The sequence below is a fragment of the Typopeltis vanoorti genome, chromosome 14 (genome assembly GCF_054136105.1).
Source record: "Typopeltis vanoorti isolate ZY-2024b chromosome 14, IOZ_Tvanoo_1.0, whole genome shotgun sequence".
In the NCBI taxonomy this organism is placed as follows: Eukaryota; Metazoa; Arthropoda; class Arachnida; order Uropygi; family Thelyphonidae; genus Typopeltis; species Typopeltis vanoorti.
In genome coordinates, this window is record NC_143562.1 from 121,909,394 (window position 1) to 121,928,111 (window position 18,718).

The 18,718-nt window shown below is 34.6% G+C and overlaps 1 protein-coding gene across 8 annotated transcripts in view; it reads right to left on the bottom strand.

Annotated features, from left to right (window-relative positions):
• The window catches only part of LOC150099873 (protein hu-li tai shao-like), a 542,656-nt gene that overhangs the window by 104,572 nt on the left and 419,366 nt on the right, over positions 1-18,718 (bottom strand). For 6 of the 8 annotated variants that reach the window (XM_090404245.1, XM_090404248.1, XM_090404250.1 and 3 more), the window contains 2 exons: positions 15,070-15,126; positions 1,609-1,674 (listed from right to left, as the gene is read on the bottom strand). The exons of 1 other annotated variant lie outside the window; for it this stretch is intronic. In XM_090404245.1, coding sequence (XP_090260371.1) covers positions 1,609-1,674; positions 15,070-15,126 — 123 coding nt within the window. The remainder of the gene's footprint in view (positions 1-1,608; positions 1,675-15,069; positions 15,127-18,718) is intronic. One more of the 8 variants, XM_090404251.1, reaches the window with a different exon arrangement.

Below are 18,718 nucleotides of genomic sequence, written 5' to 3' on the forward strand. Positions count from 1 at the left end.
ATGTTTAGTAGGATGTTGCTATAGGAAACACAGAGTTTGAAGAGCAGGACATGTTTAGGCATATAAGTTTGAAAAGTGAAAAATGAGTGATCTGATCATTATGGGAGATTTGAACAGCAGCAGTATAAATTGGGAAGATGAAACAGCATGTAATAGTAAGGGGATGGAACTGGAAGGATGAGATAGATGAACATGGGAACTGTAAAGAGATTTTTATTAGCACCGGTGGCAAGTCATAATACTTGAAGTGAAAAAGAATACATGATTTAGTGTAAAGTGGATGACCAATAATATCAAACAGACCAGCAGATGAAAACGAGGTTGTGGAAAAAGTATAAGGAGGGAGGACAGTTACATGAGGAATATAAGACTCAGGCCAGGAAAGTGACTAGCATGACAAGGAAGGCAACTCTAATATGAGAAGATATTAGTCACGAGATCCAAGGAAATCTGAAAGAATTCTTCTGTTATGTGGCCAGTAGAAGGAAAAATGATTGTGGAAGAATGATATTGTTAGATGAAAATGGAAGTAGAGTGACTGATGCAGAAGGCATAGTGGAGTTATTCATTGATCACTTTATTGGGGTATTTCTCCTGGAAAAGAAGGTTTTATTACTAGAGGAATGGGATAGGTTCAAGGTTTGGAAGTGCAAGAGGAAAGAGTGCTACAAATATTAAGAACTCTAGATGGGAATAAGGCAATGGGACTGGATGGGATTTTAGTACATGTTTTTAAAAGAATGTGCTAAGAAACTGACAGCTCTGTTTACTTGTCTTTTCAATGAAAAGCTGGCTAAAGGAAAGGTGCTCAAAGGAGTGGAAGGTGGGTAAGACAGTGTGTCATTACATAATTGTGGTGGCAGATGGAAGTATCAAACTACAGACCAGTTTATTTCTTCTACAGTTGTTAAGATTTTTGAGAAATTAGTGAGAGATTGCATACAGTATTGGGAAGATGAGGGTAATGATATCTGTGAAGGTCAGTATGGATTTGTTAAGGAGTGCGCTTAGATTCAGTTGTTTGCAGATGATTTGAAGCTCAGAAGGGGTATTAATAACAGTGTCAATGCAGCCCTTCAGGAAGATCTGAATATGAGGAGCATACAATGTTAGCTATGACGATAGACTGAGGGCATGTGAACTGTAGAGTCTTGTAGACAGAAGAAAGAGAGGTGATATGATTGAGACATTTAAACTGTTGAGATGTAGTCACGGGTTTACACTGGGGAGCTCTTTCATATTGTAGAGCAATGACAAGGGGGTCATCCCTGGATGTTACGAATGGAGATGATGAGTAAGAGGGTGAGGAGTGACTTTTTTTTGCATGGAGGGTGGTTTTACTGTGGAATGCATTGCCTGATAGGGTGGTGAGAGCAAGAACAGTGAATGAGTGTAATGAATGGTACGATACACATTATGTTGTTTAAGATGAGCCTTATGACTTTATTGAGGTCCTCAATAATAATATTACAACAATTGTAACTCACTAAAATACAGAACACTATATAAAAACATTAACAGAATTCCAAAATTATTTTTTTAGAACAGAAAACAAAACAAAACAAAAAAAATAATACTTAAAAATACTTAAGTGATTAACAAACTTACTGTAGTTTTTAGGTTTGCGTTCAGATAAAGCACGGCGAAAAAAGTTCTGACGTTGTTCTTCTGCAGCTAGTTATGAAGTACAACATACATGCATTAACATGCAGAAATACAATACATGCACACAAACATGGATGCATAATGCTAGCTAAAGTTTTATAAATATATGAAACAAAACAAAACAAAAAAAAAATGAGAAAAACTGATTTGCTGAACATAATATAAAAAGGGTAAAACTTAAATCAGGCAAGAATCAATTCTGCACAGCATGCCAAGCAACTGCATTTAATTTTGAAAAACATTTATAAATCAGAATTTACAACAAATTTGAATGGACATGCGAGTGTCATGCAAGTTACAATTTTGTAAGTGAAGTATTTTTGAAGAATTAATCAAAAATATAGTAACTCATACTTCATAAACCAATTTGGAAGTTGGTTCTATTTGCTTCATAAGGAACAATGTAATTAGCTATACATGAATACTTGCACAAAATAAGCAGTACCTATTAAGATAAAAAAATGTAATTTAGCATATAAACAATATTAAACAGCAACCAGACAATGTCTTGATGCTGGAAATGATTTTGACATATATTGGCTGATTTTAATTTGAAGAGAAGTTCACAACATTCACTCTTCATAGTCCATGCTATCAGTACAATGTGGATGATGGGCAAGCAACTTTAAACTTTTATTCATCTTTCAACACACACACAGTAATCTACCATTTATCTGATCTTCAAAACAACCAACCTTCAATTAACCAAGTCTTACATGCCAACTGACTTCTAGTAGAGTGCCGTGTAATTGTACTTCAATTATCCAACCTATAATTTATTAGCACTTGCCGTTCTGATAACTGTAGGGTCAGATAAAAAATAGATTACTATATGGAAATCCCATCCACGAAAGACCATTCGCCAATAATACAAATACATTAGTATTAGTACTGTGGAAGGGCTATGGATTAGATAGCATGGAAACCTTACTCTAGAGATCAAACACAGAATTTTTTTTCAAGCAATTTCGGCCTTTCAAGAAGCAGAGTGGTTCTCCTTTATTTGGTTGGAACAAATGCTTTAAGTAGTGATAAATATAGTATGAGAGAGGATATGAGATGACTCTTGAAAGAAAAGTGACAGAGTAAGCATTGTTGGCTCATTACCCAGATACAACAGAACTGAGTTAAGAAGAAGGGCTACGACAGCAATAGAAGAAACAACTCTGAGATTTTAGAGACATGGAATGAGTTTGATGGTAAAAAAGATGTATATAACAACCATGACCTAAACTTAAATGGATTTGGCATCAGCAGCTTGGAGAAATTATTAATTGGATTGACACCTAATGCAGAGAGTCAGGGAATGGATAAATGTGGAGCAATATGTGGCGTTCCTCGATGAGTCCATGACTAATTGAAGTCTCTTGTTGTTTAAAATAATAATTTTAGCATTTTGAAGATTTTCTCTTGGCAACTTGTCACATACTTTTCCAGATATATGAAACTTAAATACAGATATTTGATATATTCCCATCAGTTCGAATCTGTCTTAAAGTGAAAACTTGTTCTTGATACAACCTATCTGGCAGTGATCTAACTTCCTCTTCCCAAGTTTTCCATAGTTTCTTTTGAAATGTGCTCATATAAATCTTACCTGGAACACTCAGTACAGACTTTCTTTTCTAATTTTCAAATTCAGGGGTACTATGAGAGCTCTACTCCAATCATCTGGTTGTGCCTTCTAAATTCAGCAGTGCAGTTACTGTAAACCTTTTATACCTCCATATTTCAGCATTTCTGATGGAATGTTGTCTACTCCAGCTGTATTTTGGGAGTTTGAGATTTTTTTTTTTTTAAATCTCAAGTATTGATAAAGACTGGAAAATAGACAGGAATGTTGACAACATAAGCAACATCCTAAATGGGAAACCTATAGATGAAGTAAAATTTCAGCTATTTACATGCACAATTTTTAGTGAAGCTGGCCAATTAAATACAGAAATAGACAACAGAATGAATTTAGTTTAATCCTTTATCCAAGTGTGAGCAAACAAAGTTTGCATCTGAAAATATCTTCAGGACTGAGGAAAGGTGGTGCAACACCAGGCAACTTGGAGCAAAGGTGGACATCACTCCTATCTCAGTATCTTCCATAATGCAAAACACATCTCCTTGAGGATATGTGTCTTGCATTAAGGGAATTTTGTTATGCATTAAGGGAAGGGCCACTACCCAGACCGGTTTCGACCTTTATTGAGGTCTCGTCAGTGGGAGCCAGGCCCAGAGGTGGGGATACCAAGACAGAAGCAATGGAGGGTCATCTTTACCTATAGGAGTTGCCAAAAGGTGTGCCACCTTATTATTAAATTACTCTGGATTTAGAGAAAAATGTTGAAAGTTTATTTTGCACTTGGTTAGACTATAATGAATTTAGTTTAATCCTTTATCCAAGTGTGAACAAGCAAAGTTTGCGCCTGAAAATATCTTCAGGACTGAGGAAAGGTAGTGCAATACCAGGCAACTCAGAGCAAAAGTGGACCAAACTATCATCACTCCTATCTCAGTATCTCCCATAATGCAAAACACATCTCCTTGCAGATATGTATAATGTTATGCATTAAGAAACACTGAAGTTAGTACAGGAGAAAAGAATGTTGAAGATAAGAAGGGATACATCAGAATAAATAGAAGAGCAATATAGAAGAAAGTGTAATGAGGTGAAAAAAGCAGTCAGAATGGATAAGATGAAATGGTTAGAAGCCCAATGCAACAATACAGAACAGTACTATGGAGAGCATAAAATAAGGGTGGTATACAAAATGATCAGAACTATTAATAGAAAGTGGCAACCAAAACAGACCACAATTAAAGATGAAAAAGGCAAAGTATTGATGAATAAAGAAAAAATTGTACAGTGGTGGACAAGATACTGTAGTGAGTTATAAGAAGAAAAACTAGATTCAGATAGCGTTGGGAAACTGACTGAAGAATTGAAGCAGATATCACCACCAGGTAATGAGCATGATATGGACATTTTAAGAGGAGAGGTAGAAAAAGCAATAGGATGGCTAAAACACAACAAGAGTCCTGGTAACGATAACATTACTGGAGAAATGATTAAATATGGTGGTGAAAGTATGGTTACTGAAATGCACCAACTATGTAATATGGTATGGAAAGAAGGGAAAATGCCAGAGGAGTGGGTGAAATCAATATTAGTAACATTATACAAGAAAGGAAATAAGCTAGAATGTAAAAATTATAGAACAATTGCCTTGATAAGTCACCTTGGTAAAGTGATGATGATCATATTGACAGAAAGATTGAGAACACAATTGGAAGCATACCTTGTAGACGAGCAAGCAGGATTTAGGAAGGATAGAACTACAATTTAACAGATTTTGACAATGAGGTTAATAGCAGAGAAAGCTAGTAGAAAAAACAAAAACATATATACTTACTTTGCTGATTTTCAGAAAGCATTTGACAATATTGACCAGAAAGTGACATTAGCAGTTCTGGAATCCTATGGAATTGATAAAAAACTAATAGCTATATTAAAAGATGTTTATCAGAATGCAATTGCAGCAGTTAGAATAGGTGATGATTTGGAGAAATGGTTTAAAACAAGCAGAGGTACTAGACAGGGAGACCCAACATCACCAAGCATTTTCATCGCACATTTAGAAAGAGAGCAATGGACAAATTAAAAGATGCCAAAGGAATATCTGTACAGGGAATGAGAATTAACAATCTGAGATTTGCAGATGACATTGTTATTATTGAAGAAGATGAAAGAGAACTACAAAAAACACTGAAACTGTGAAATGAGGAAGGGAAGAGATTTGGACTTGTTATGAACTTGGAAAAAACAAAGACAATGGGATTTGGTGAGAAGAACATGAAACAAAAGATACAAGTGAATGGTATATGCACGTAAACACAAGAAAGATATTTAATTAACCAAATATTTCGGTCTGGAAATAGCAGACCATCCTCAGTGGTATTACAAGAACAGTTTTAAAAAAATACAAGCTAGAATACTAACAATAGATCGGTAAAAATAGAACACGCCGAGTGATGTTATATCACTAAGTATTAAGTATAAAACGGAATATTTTGACGTAGAGACATGATTGGGAAAAAAAAAAAAAATAATAATGAGTAATCTTGATTAGACTTTCCCAGATTTTTGATATAGATATACAGTCATTACAATTCAGGTTGGGGCGATGGAGCAAGGCCTCCACACTTTCCTTGAACAAACGTTCGAACCTATAACGGGATCTATGTAAGAGGCGAGTCCTGGACCAAAAGATGCTGTGGTCAGTTTCAATCCCGTGTTGAACCAATCCAGACTTTTCAGGTTTGTTGTGAAGAATGGAGGATTGATGTTCTTGAATTCTTTTTTCAAGAGAACGTCCAGTCTGTCCAAAATAGGAGAGATCACAGTTGCAAGGAATTTGATAAACTCCAGGAAGAGATAAAGTTGAGCATTTGTCTTTAGGAGAAGGAAAATGAGAAGACAATTTGTTAATAGGTGAATACGCAGTTGTTAAATCATATTTCTTTAAAATTCTTGTGATAGGTTCTGAAATACCAGAGATATAAGGAACAGGCACTCGACGTATTGAAACTTTGTTGTTTTGTGGAGGATTATAAGAATTGAGAAGATGTTGAGTACTCTTTTTTTTAGAAAAGCCATTGAGTTTCATGTGTTGTTGGATAGTAGAAAGTTCTTTCTGTAGATAATCAAAAGTAGAACAATCAGTTTTGGCTCTTCTGATGAGGCATTTTATAATTCCTGTTTTTTGACATGGATGATTGGCTGATTCTTTAAGAATATAACGACCTGTGAACGTTGGTTTCCTATATACTGTAGTTGTAAGAATATTTGAAGGTGACCGGATGAGGAGAACGGCTAAAAGAGATAACTGTTTGTTTTCTTCTATTTCCATAGTAAACTTTATACGATGATGCAAGGAATTAATACTGTTTAAAAAAGAAGGTAAAGAGTTTTTGCTGTGAGGCCAAATAGTAAAGATGTCATCTATATATCTTACCAAAAAAGATGGTTGAGGGAAAATAGATGAGAAGAGGACTTTTTCTAAATGTTCTAAATAAAAGTTGGCTACAGCAGAAGAAAGAGGACTTCCCATGGCCGTTCCTTCTACTTGGCTGTAAAATTTATTTTGACATACGAAATATCCAGAATGTATTACGAAATCGAATAGTTTTATAATGTCTTGAGGAAAGATGTCAGCAAGTAATTTTAAAGTTTCCTTGAGAGGTACATTGGCATATAAAGATTCTATATCAAAGCTAACCATAAGATCTGTAGGTTGTAATGAGACATTTTTTAATTTTTCTAAGAAATCTGAGGAGTTTTTTAAAAAAGAATTAGAGTTGCTAATGTAAAATTTCAATAATTTAGCTAGATAATTGGCTATACGGTAAGTAGGAGAATCAATACAATCTACTACTGGACGAAGAGGATAGTCAATCTTATGGATTTTTGGAAGGCCATAAAATCTAGGAGGTCTTGCGAAATGAGTTTTAAGTCTTTCAATTATGTCTTTATCTAAACTGATGACTTCATCTAAGAGAGAATTTAATTTCTTAAGTTGTCTGTTGGTTCGATTATAATCAATTTCTTGATATGTGGAGCGATCTCGAAGCAAAAGAGAAAGTTTTCTTCTGTAATTTGCTGAATCCATAGCTACTGTTGCTTTCCCCTTGTCAGCTTTGGTGATAATGAGGTGATTATTTTTTCTCAAGGACTGTAAAGATTTCATTTCAGAAGGAGATATGCTGGAAGGAGGAAGTTTGGCCTTAAGTAGAGAAGTGGCTTCTAGGCGAAGAACATTAGCTTTATCGCTAGTTAGATGATTGAGATTCCTTTCAATGTTAACTAGGAAATCTAGATATGGTATCTTTTTGGAACAATAGAAAAATCATGTCATTTTGACAGGATGACGGTTTTGCTTTCAGTCAAAGGATGTCCGGATATATTGACAATCCAAATATCTGGAGTTATGAAGGGCTTGGATTGTCTAGACGAAAGAGCTTCATATTTACGGTTAAGATGTTGACTTAGTTTATTATAAGCACGTTGAGTAGAACGCTTAGCCACATTTAGAACTATGTGAGAAAGATGTGGATCCAAATTTGTGGAAATATAGGTGCATAGATCAGAAATGTGATAACTGTTAATAGTAAGGTCACATTTAGCAGCTTTAAGTTGATTACGGATTAGAGATAAACTAGTGTTTCAGTAAATATTATGAGCTCCAGGAGATTTTATTGTTTCTTTAATCTTAACGAAAATGGGAATAATCTTGTTGTCGTGGCACTTTTTTAAGAAATTGATCTTTGCTCGTAACCTACCTTGTATAACTGAAAGTTTTCCTAATTTACTGGTTAGTTTGGTAGCATTTTCCCCGTGAAGGATAAGAATTTGCTGTTTTAAGGATACTTGTGACATAAGACTGAATGATATATGCACGTAAACACAAGAAAGATATTTAATTAATCAAATATTTCGGTCTGGAAATAGCAGACCATCCTCGGTGGTATTCTTTTGAATGAGAGATTTGTACATGTGTATATGTGAGGGAAGAAATTCAGTTATGTTCAGAACTATCATATGAATTTAAGGTTGAATGACGGGAATGATTAAAATTTATTGTTGAGGACTTAATGTTCAATGAGGACACGGTTTTGTAAAACAAATATGAAGATAGACTTTTGAACAGGAACAGTGGCGGCTTGTGACGAAAAATTAAATTTTGTTTGTGTTTATAAATAATAACAATGCTTACAACATTATATAAATGCAATAAGACATGTTAAAGGTTACAGCTTATGTTTTGACATTGATTGAATAGTTAATTGGAATTGTTTGATTAATGCTTTAGATTATGAAACAAATGCACTGCGATCTAATGCAGTATCAGAATTAACATGTTCGTTTGCACTTGTCACTGCACGTAACAAATGAATCTTGTTATGTGCAGTGACAAGATACAATTTGTCGCTACAGACAAATTGTATGCTTGCACGCATTATTTCTGTAAGATACGAAACTTTTATTATTGGTGTGTATTCGTGGTGAGGGTGAAATATTTTTGGTAAATCTTATTTTATTCTGTTAAAATAACATATAATTATTTATTTATTATAGATACAAGGCTGAATTATGATGAGTGTCACTGTTGAAAATATGAAAAGAATTATATTTTCTCAATTATCGTTACATGAAAAAATAGAAATAAAATATAAAGGTCATCTGACTACTCCAGATATTATTATTAGTCAGGAAGGAATAAGTAAAAATAAAAAATACATCAGGTCTTTTAACAGTCAGTGGTATCAAAAAATTAAATGGTTTTGTGGTTACGAAACTAGAAATGCTTTATTTTGTTTTCTTTGTTTGCTTTTTTGGCAGCGATACTGTATGGAGATCATAACAGTATTGCCACCAAAAAGCAAAATTTTGTATATGCAGCACCCCCCACTTAAAATTTTCACCGGTCACCACTGAACAGGAGTGAATTTTACTGTTCTTTTTCCTGTAAAGATTTATTATTATGGAGGCTTCTCCAGGAAGTCAAGTACTCTCATTGAGAAAGGGCCTTTTTGAGGTCCCACAATGCCTAACCTATTGCATGTTTCTTTGGAAACATTCATCGAAGATGCATTTACCAGCACTAGATTAAAACATGGCAAGAGAAGAAGCTGGAACCATATGTGCTTCCTAAACACACCTTTACTCAGCATCCAGGGTGAAGGGAGACTCTGAATTCTCTCTCACTTACACAAGCAGTAAAATCTCACTTGTGTCTATACATCCTCTAATATCCCTTATTAGCTTGTTTGTATCATATTTTCTCTCTTCTGTCTATCACTCTGAAGATCCCCATATGTCCTCAATCTGTCTTCATATGCACGATTCCATATTGCCAATGCACAAAACCAAAATATTATTATTATTTTTTAACAAATCTTTTCACCTGTCTTTTCTTCTCTGATGAATTACATATCTTTGGAAAAGAAATACATTATTCTACTTTTTTCTTCTTTTTTATTTTGGATCCTTCTTCATATTTAAAATTAAGTGGATATTGAATACCACATTATTTTACCACACTGAATACCACAAAATGTCTCTGTATAAAACATTAAAATATTTTGGCCACAACATAACAAATGATTCATATTTGTTTCTGCACTTCATAAAGTCATATTCCAACTCTTTAGAACAAGCTTTCTGAGATTCCTCCTTTATTACTCTTTATTTTAATATTTCTTTCATTTCTTATCTGTTTATACTCTTCATGTTTGATTATATGTTATCTTGTAAATGTTTATGAAATGCTTTTTTTTTAATAGTTCTTTTTTTTCTTCTGTATACTAGGGTGTCAATTTTTCATTTGTTTTTGTCATTTTTCAATTGATTATTTAACGTTACTTTTAAATTTTCGCAATGATAATCTCGATCTTCTTAACTTCCAATATATATTTTTTTAAGCTGTTCTTTAGTCTCTTTTTCAATAATGCTCTTATAAAGTCTTCATAATTTCACTCTAAATTTATTTCTTTTGGATTTCCTTATTTTTCATTTTATTTATATCTTGTTGGAGTTAAAAATTAGCCTATCAGTAGTCTACAATACTGATTTCATAAAATTAAGTAATATATGGAAATCCACCAAATAGCATCATAAAACCAAAATAAAGATCTTCAATATCAGTGTTAAGGTTGCAATGGATCAGAAACATGGAAGCTGACCAAAAAAAACAGGAAGCTAAATTAAATACTTTTCAAAAAAAATGTCTCTGTGTAAAATATTTTGGCCAAAACATAACAAATGATGACTTATATAAGCTGACTGAGCAAATAAGTATCACTAATGAAATAAACACAGGTGAAAATGGATTGGACACATACTAAGAATGGACAGCAGAGAGATTCCTAGAGTGGAATGAAGGAAATGATTCCTAAAGTGGCTTTGACATGGATCCCAGAAGGAAAAAGGAAAAGTGGAAGACCTAAATTAACCTAAATTAAAGGAAAGAATAATGACAGACTAGCAGAGCTGGAAAAAAGCTGAACTGGTGGCTCAAGACAGAGGTATCTGAAAGAAACAGATTTGGACTTGTGTGCCATGAGGGGCACAGAGAGGATAGATAAGTCAGGACTAGTCTATAATCACTTTCTCACTTAATGTTGATGCTAGAACTAATATTATCCAATATTTCATGTAGTTCTACTGTTCTGTTTGTAATTATATAATTTATAATAGACATATCCCTCTATTATATCTCCATATTACTTTTTGTGATTAAAAAATATTATTTATACTAAATATATAAATTTTTAAAATAAGTGTGCTTTTCCTTTCAAGACAATCATCCTCACTTGTGCAACTCCTACACTGTACAAATTTCAAATCTACCTTACTTTACATTACATCACATTACTGTTCTTACATAAATGGGATGGTCTCTAAAAATGCTTGACACTGTCCAGGAAAGAGCAACTTGGTTAACTGGTGACCCATCTCTTCAGATTCATGGCAGTCACTATCTTATAGACATACTGTTTCTTTTTTCTTCACCACTTGCCCACAGACAGCACTGATGTGCTATATGTTTCAGAGCCTCTCATGCATGGGACTAATATATATATATATATCCTATCCTTCTCGTCTGTCCTAGGACGGGCTGAGTCCCTTCCTAATGAGGGGGTTACAGGCGTGCTAATGCAGTTGGTTCGGCACTCCTCTCAGTCATCAACCTTAGGGGATGCAGCAGATTCATGACTGTATTCGTGTGTGTTCACAGGGCTGGTTTGCCTGTTTGCGGGATGAAAAACCTCAGATAAACTGGGAGGAAAAATCCTGCTGTCCATGGCCAAGGCCAACTAACTTGGCTATGGCTGAGGAAGATCCTTGAGCTCTTCATGTTGTCAACGGGAATCGAACCCAGGACACTCCTTCCCCAGGCATATGGTTGCGAAGCGCATAGCCACTAGGCTAACCGCACTGACATATATATATATATATATATATATATATATATATATATATATATATATATATATATATATATATATATAAGTGGGAATGGGAAAATTGGAGAAGAACAACTGGGTTCTAGCCAAATAGAAGTTGTCAGGATCAGATTTTCACTTTAAGAGAGAGAGAGAGAAAGGTGAGAAATCATGGTAGTTTGTAGTAAAAAGCACAAAATGTTAAATACAACAATATTGGAATGGTGACAAATAATAGACTAATTTCGAGGAAAATTGTGGATAGAAAGTTAATAATAACGTAACCTTAATTATGTAGTGCTGTCAGATTAGCCTGAACACCCATCGGGGGTACATATCAGGAAATTTATGATGATGATGAGATATGGAAAAGGCATATGACAAAGCACAGACAAGAAAGGTGACCTGTGAAAGGTGAGAGATGAAAAAATAAATTATAAAGACTTGGTGGCATGTTAAAGGAGGAATGGCTAAGGATGATTTTTTAAAGTATCAATGGCAGAGAGGAAACAGAAGCAAACCAAATAATCTAGTTACTGAGAGATCATTTTGCAAGAATGTATACCATCTAGGTGGTGATACCGTAATGCCAGATGCGACATCAACTGATCGGAGAACAGACATTGAAGAAATGAAAGTGTTTAGAATATTGCAGAACCTCAATGTGAACACTGCCATGGGATTAGATAGCATATCATCCAGTATATTATTATATGACACCTCCAGGGAGTCCAATGACTTAATGAGGGAGGTCACTTACTCTACAACTCTCTCTGCCTCCACCACTCAATTCACCAACCGACTACAATGAACCGCAACTACAATCATCATATACACCCATGCCGTCTACCGCCCACCACCACCACTAGTATTTTCACAGATATACATGCCCACGGTGGAGTTTGAACCCAGAGCCTTTTGGCTGGAGAGCAGATACACTAACCACTCGGCCAACCAGGCTGGCAAAAAACCTGCTACCTCCGTATGAGATCAACTAACTCATCTTCAATTGAAAAAATTCATATAAACATTATGAGAACAAGCAAGGAAATTATCAACTTTTCTGACAAACCTGTTTAATTTAAGCCTCAGTACTTGGAAGGTGTTAATGGAGTGAGACGAGAACAAAATAAAAGAGTTTCCAATAAAGGAGACCCCCAGCATAAATGAGGCTCCAAAACAGAAATAGCAAATATAGGCCAAATGTATCTTTGAAGTGGTGATAAAAGTATTGGTGAAATTGGTAAAAGACAGAATTTAGGACTGGGCTGATAGGAATATGACACTTTATATGGGGCAACATCAATACTACAGTATGCTAGACCAGACATTTGAGGTTTTATGTATTCAATGTAGTATTGATGTTCATTAATACTTTTTTTTTTTTCCATAGAATGATCTGTCTGCCCAAAGTATATCAAAGAATCTGGTAAACATCAGGTAACAATAGAGGCACAGTTTGTCTTTTGTTGAAGGTAACTGACGAGAAATCTCGTTGATAGCAAAATGTGTGGGATTAAGGTGTTACTTCTTCAAAATTCTACCAATAGGTTCAGAGATACCAGATATATAAGAGACTAGAACTCTGCGATATGCTGAAGAATCCTTAGGTAGTGGAATGTGGGAATCAATTATCTATTGGATTTGATGAGGGTTGTAGCCATTTAATTCTATTAATGTTTTGAAAGTAAAAAGTTCTTGTTATAAGCTTGAGGGAGAGCAGCATACATTATGTGCTCGATTAATTAATGACTTGATAAATACCAATTTTTTGGAAGTTGTGAGGAGAGATTTTTGATGTATGTATCTGCCAGTAAAGGTGATTTCTAATAAATATTGGTTGAAAAATACCAGAGGCTGTGTGAGTAAGAAAGATATTGAAGAATGGTAAACCACCAGCATTTTCATTTTTCATGGTGAATTAAATGTGTCGGTGAAGGCTATTGATCTGATGATTTTCAGAATGAGGACAAACAACAAAAACATCATCGACGTAACAAAACCAAAGAGAGGGTTAGAGGTGAATGAATGAGAACAAGATATCTTCAAGGTTGTTCAAAAAATAATTTGTCAAAGATGGAGACAGAGGGAGCTACCCATGGCAGTGCCTTCAATGTGTTTATAGATCTTGTTTTTCAAGCTGAAATATCTGTATAGTATAACTGATTCAAAAATCTTCACAACAACAGCAAAGAAAGAATCATATAGTAAACTAATTGAGTCAGAGATAACAGAAATGCTGGTAAATAGAGAAACAATGTCAAAACTGACTAGCATATCTGATTCTTGTATTTGAATTTTGTAATTTTATTGTTTTATAGTTATGCCACAGGTACCTTTAAACATTATACCTGTATACAAGACTACGTTAGAAAAAACACTTGATCAGAGATTGGAGGCTACGTCCACTCCACTAATCTTTTCTCAGAGCTCATATCAATGGCACAATCATATTAAAAAATTATCATATTAGGAAGGAATGTGACATTGACAATATTTAGGAATATGTTAGCACAACTATTTTTAAGTGGAATGGTCATTTAGAATAGGAAAGATTAGTAAAAAAACAAGTGTTTTTATGCCAGGATATCAGGAAAAGAAAATTGAAAGGATGCCCAAGATCTTATCTAGATTATATAATAATATGTGCCTTAGAAGACCAAAATATAAGATATGATGATATTGGAGTCATGGCAAAAGGAAGTTAGTAATAATGCAAACTTTCATGCAGAACCAATATTATATCCTGAACCTCCACCAAAGGTGGAGGAATATGAGGAATATAACAGGAATATGATGATATAAAATTAACATGTCTTTGAAAAACAATACTGTCACTACTTCATCTCCATGTGCACAATTTTTTTTCCCCTATTTCTCCAAAGAATGGGTAACAATTTCAAGGTTTTCCAAAAAGGATTGTGCTAAGCAACATATGGAAAATGCATTGTTGAAAGTTCTCAATAAGCATTTTATAAATAAGTGCCATCAAAATGATTTCCTACATATTTTGGCCATCATACTTTTTAGACGGAAATGTAAATTTTTTCTGAATACTATTTATAGAAACGATCTTTACAGATATTGAAGAATTGAAGGCAGAAATTTCATTAGATAAAATTTCAAATGACAATTCTGGATAGTTTTGGATGTCAATGGTACTTAGTGGAACTTGCACTTTACTTTCATTCTCCTAAAAAGAACTAAGTTAATGGGACTCAACCACGAATTTTCAGTATATGAAATAATTGAAACAACTATATTTTCTAAACACTGTATGTAAATATCAGGAATACATTTTATTTATTTTATCTACAGCTAGGTCATGTGATATTATCATTATTTATCACTGGTGCAGCAGGCAATTAAAAAAAAAGTTATGCTAGAGTTAACAAATTTACTAGTTACCTTGGGCAGCAAGCCTGGCAGATAGTGATCTTTGAATTGTAGCATCAGGTTTTGTATCTAGACAAGCAAAAATGCATGCATGGAAAAATATATATCATGCAGTAATTAAATTATACATTCTACAAGTATCATGCAACATATAATGGGAAATATATATATAGACAGGAGATAAATCAGAAAGTTTCCACAATGTACTTATTAAAATACAACAATAGAGAATACACAAGTGCATTATTTCTCAAGATAGACCAACTGGTTCTGAATACGAGTACACCTGATCCAGCCATGCATAATTTTCCCTGTTACTGAGAATAAGTTTATGAGCTTTTTCGATCTCACTTAATTATATGGTTTCATACTTACAACTGTATATTTACTGAGCAGTGGAAACACTCAAAAAAGTAATTTAAATAATGTACTTTCTGTGCGCACACAATGCCGCAAAAATAACATGGCATCTAAGTGTTCCAAAAATCTGTGAAAATAACTTCACAAATCTAAAATATATGGACCTAAAAGGGAAGCAGAGATATTCTTCTCGCTTTGCAGTGCCTGATGATCTAAACTGAAATCTAAAATGCTGTTAGAACTGATATTTAGGCCACTATGGTGTGAGTGTAGACTGATTAGTCAAATATAGTAACTGACACAACAAAACTGTTTCTTTCCATATTGTCTGGCGTGTGCAATGGCCATTTCATTGGAAGTGTGAAGTAGTTTGAAAAAGTTCTTTTGTAATTGCACATTTATTGCAATTATACACTAGTATTAGGTTCTATACGATGAAAACCAGCACCAAACTATCGTAATTATACCTACCATTTTATGGCTGTAGAATACTGTTTATTAGTCTCAGAGTGATACTATGATTATAATATGAAATATAGTGCCCAGATCCATTAATAGTCTTTCAATTTTTTTTTTAGATGTCTTTAATGAACATGGAAAGCCATAACTGGTGTTTAGCATTCTGTGTTTCAAGGCTTAAGTGCTTGGAGAAGCACTAGAAGTTTATGAAGATGTTAAAAGTTTAATGGAGTGGAGTTGCACTCTATTTTAATAAATAATATTTATTAAAATGGATATCATTCTCTGAGACTCCTCCACCCACAGACTTTTAGTGTATGATTCCACTAAATTTCAGTGGGATCATAAACTAAAGTCTCACTAAGTCTCAGATCAATAAATTAAAAAAGTGTATTCAAACTATGCTCTGTAAACTTCAACTGTGTATCTCCTACCACCTCCACATCCCTAGCTTCATAAATTTCCTGGCATACATCAATATGGTACACAATTTACACTTCTTTACACCTGGATAAAAGGAAAATATAATTTCTCAGATAGTTTATTCTAACTGACAACCAAGTAAGGGTCAAAGCTGTATAACTAAAAGGAGCCCTCCACATAGCCTTTAACACGTTCATTGCCAAGCTGAAAATTGGAATTTCGTATGGTGGCCAAATTTTTTTTATTTGATAGCGACGTCCATGTGATAACGCGTGATCGGCCATTAGGTGAGAAGTCGCATCACGCGATATCACGTGATTGGCAATGAACGTGTTAAAGGAATGTGGAGAACCGACCAGGGGTTCTGACCTAATGTCCAATCCTCACCTTCTCGTGGTGCACCCTGTTAGGTATCTACCTGGATACTGAACAAACGAGGATGGGCTGTCAATTTGGGATTTAGCCGACAAAATTGTATTCTTATTGGCTTAAACCAAAATACAAAATGATGGTGCAAGATGACAGAATTTCATGCCAGCTGGAGCATTGCCCGGTTAAACAAGGCCCCCATAGTTTTCGCCAGGGAACCAGGGCAAACAGCGAAAGTCAGCTACTTGAACAAATCTGAAAACACCCCAACTCAACATCACCAGAGTTAAAGATTGGTACTATCAACGTAAGAAGCCTGAATGACAAAGAAATGGAGCCAGCTGAGGAATTAGATAAGTACCAGATCGACATAATAGGGGAGACTGAAACAAAAAAGACAAAAACTGGTGAGATCTTTCTGAGCAATAAATACAAACTGTTATATTCAGGCAATGAAAATCAAGGAAAAGAAGGAGTAGCCATAGTATTCAACACAAAATATGAGGCTAATCTTCTTGAATGGCAGGCAGTCTCAAGTAGAGTGATGTGGTGACATTGTCCAGTTCCCCATTCTCATATTTGAGAATGGGGAACTGGACAATGAGACTTATTTGTGCCTATGGACCCACAGAAAGTTCTACTAAGGTAGAAGTGGAGGACTTGTTTTGAGGCATTAGAGAAAGCAACTGACACAATGAAAAAGGAAAAGTTGGTCCTTGCTGGGGATCTAAATAGAGTAAGAAATGATTGTCAGAGAGACAAAAATATTTTGGGAAAATTTGGAGAAAAGAGCAAAGCTAATAATAATGGCAAATACCTATTGGATTTCTGCTCAGAACTTGGACTGGTTATTACTAACATCATGTTTCAACATAAAAATGTGCACAAATTTATATGGAGAGAAGAGGCAAGGAATAAGAAAAGTCTCATCGACTATGTTATTGTTGATAGTGATGTTTTCTCCTGGTGCAGGACAACAGAGTGTACAGAAGATTTGAAATTGGAAGTGATCACTATTTAGTCTTGAGCAGGATAAAATTGAATTTCATATTGAAAAGAATAACATGTAAGAAAGTTTTAAAGCGAATAAAAGTTGAGCAGCTCTCAAATGTGAACTGTAGACTAAAATACACAAAGATTATTGAAGAAAAAATGAAAGAGTATGAGAACAGGAACCAATCCTTAGAGATTCAGTGGCAAGCCTTGAAGAACACCCTGATTGATTCAGTAGAGAGGCATGTGGTGAGATTGTCTGCAAGGATAGAAAAATCAGAACTTCATGGTGGACACAGGAAGTTAAAGAGGCAGTGAAGGAAAAGAAGAAAGCATATCAAAAGTTCCTGGCAAATAGGTCAGCTTGTGCTCTTAGAGAATACAGAGACAAATGTAAGAAAGCTAAACATTGTGTAAAACTAGCTAAACAAAAGTCATGGAAAGAACATAGAAAATAAATATTACGAAGGTGCAAAGTATTCTGGAGGTTGTTGAAGAAGCTTAGAAATGGAAGAAAGAGTGCTGTAAAAGGAATTAGAGATGATACAGGTGACATGAAAACGGGAGAAAAAAATATCCTTGAAGTATGAAGTAATTACTTTGAAAATTTGCTAAATGAAACAAGCAGCGATAGCACAGTGGTAAAAAACACAACAGGCATACAGTCAGGAATACATATCCATACTTGAAGTAGAAAAAGCCATCAAAAGCTTGAAATGTGGAAAGGCAGTAGGAATAGATGATATTTAAACAGAAATGATGAAGTATGGAGGTATAAAAGTCCTACAGTGGCTGCACTGCATAGTTCAGAAGGCCTGGAAGGATGAATTCCTGATGATTAGAGCAACTCTCATAGTACCATTTATAAAAAGGAGAATAAAACTGAGAATTACAGAGGTATCCCTATTGAGTGTTCCTGGTAAGATTTATGCAAGTATACTTGAGAAATGGTTGAGAAGAATTGTGGAAGAAAAGCTTGGTGAAGAACAAGCTGGATTCAGGCCAAATAGAGGCTGTCAGGATCAGCTCTTCACTTTACGACAAATAGTGGAGAAAG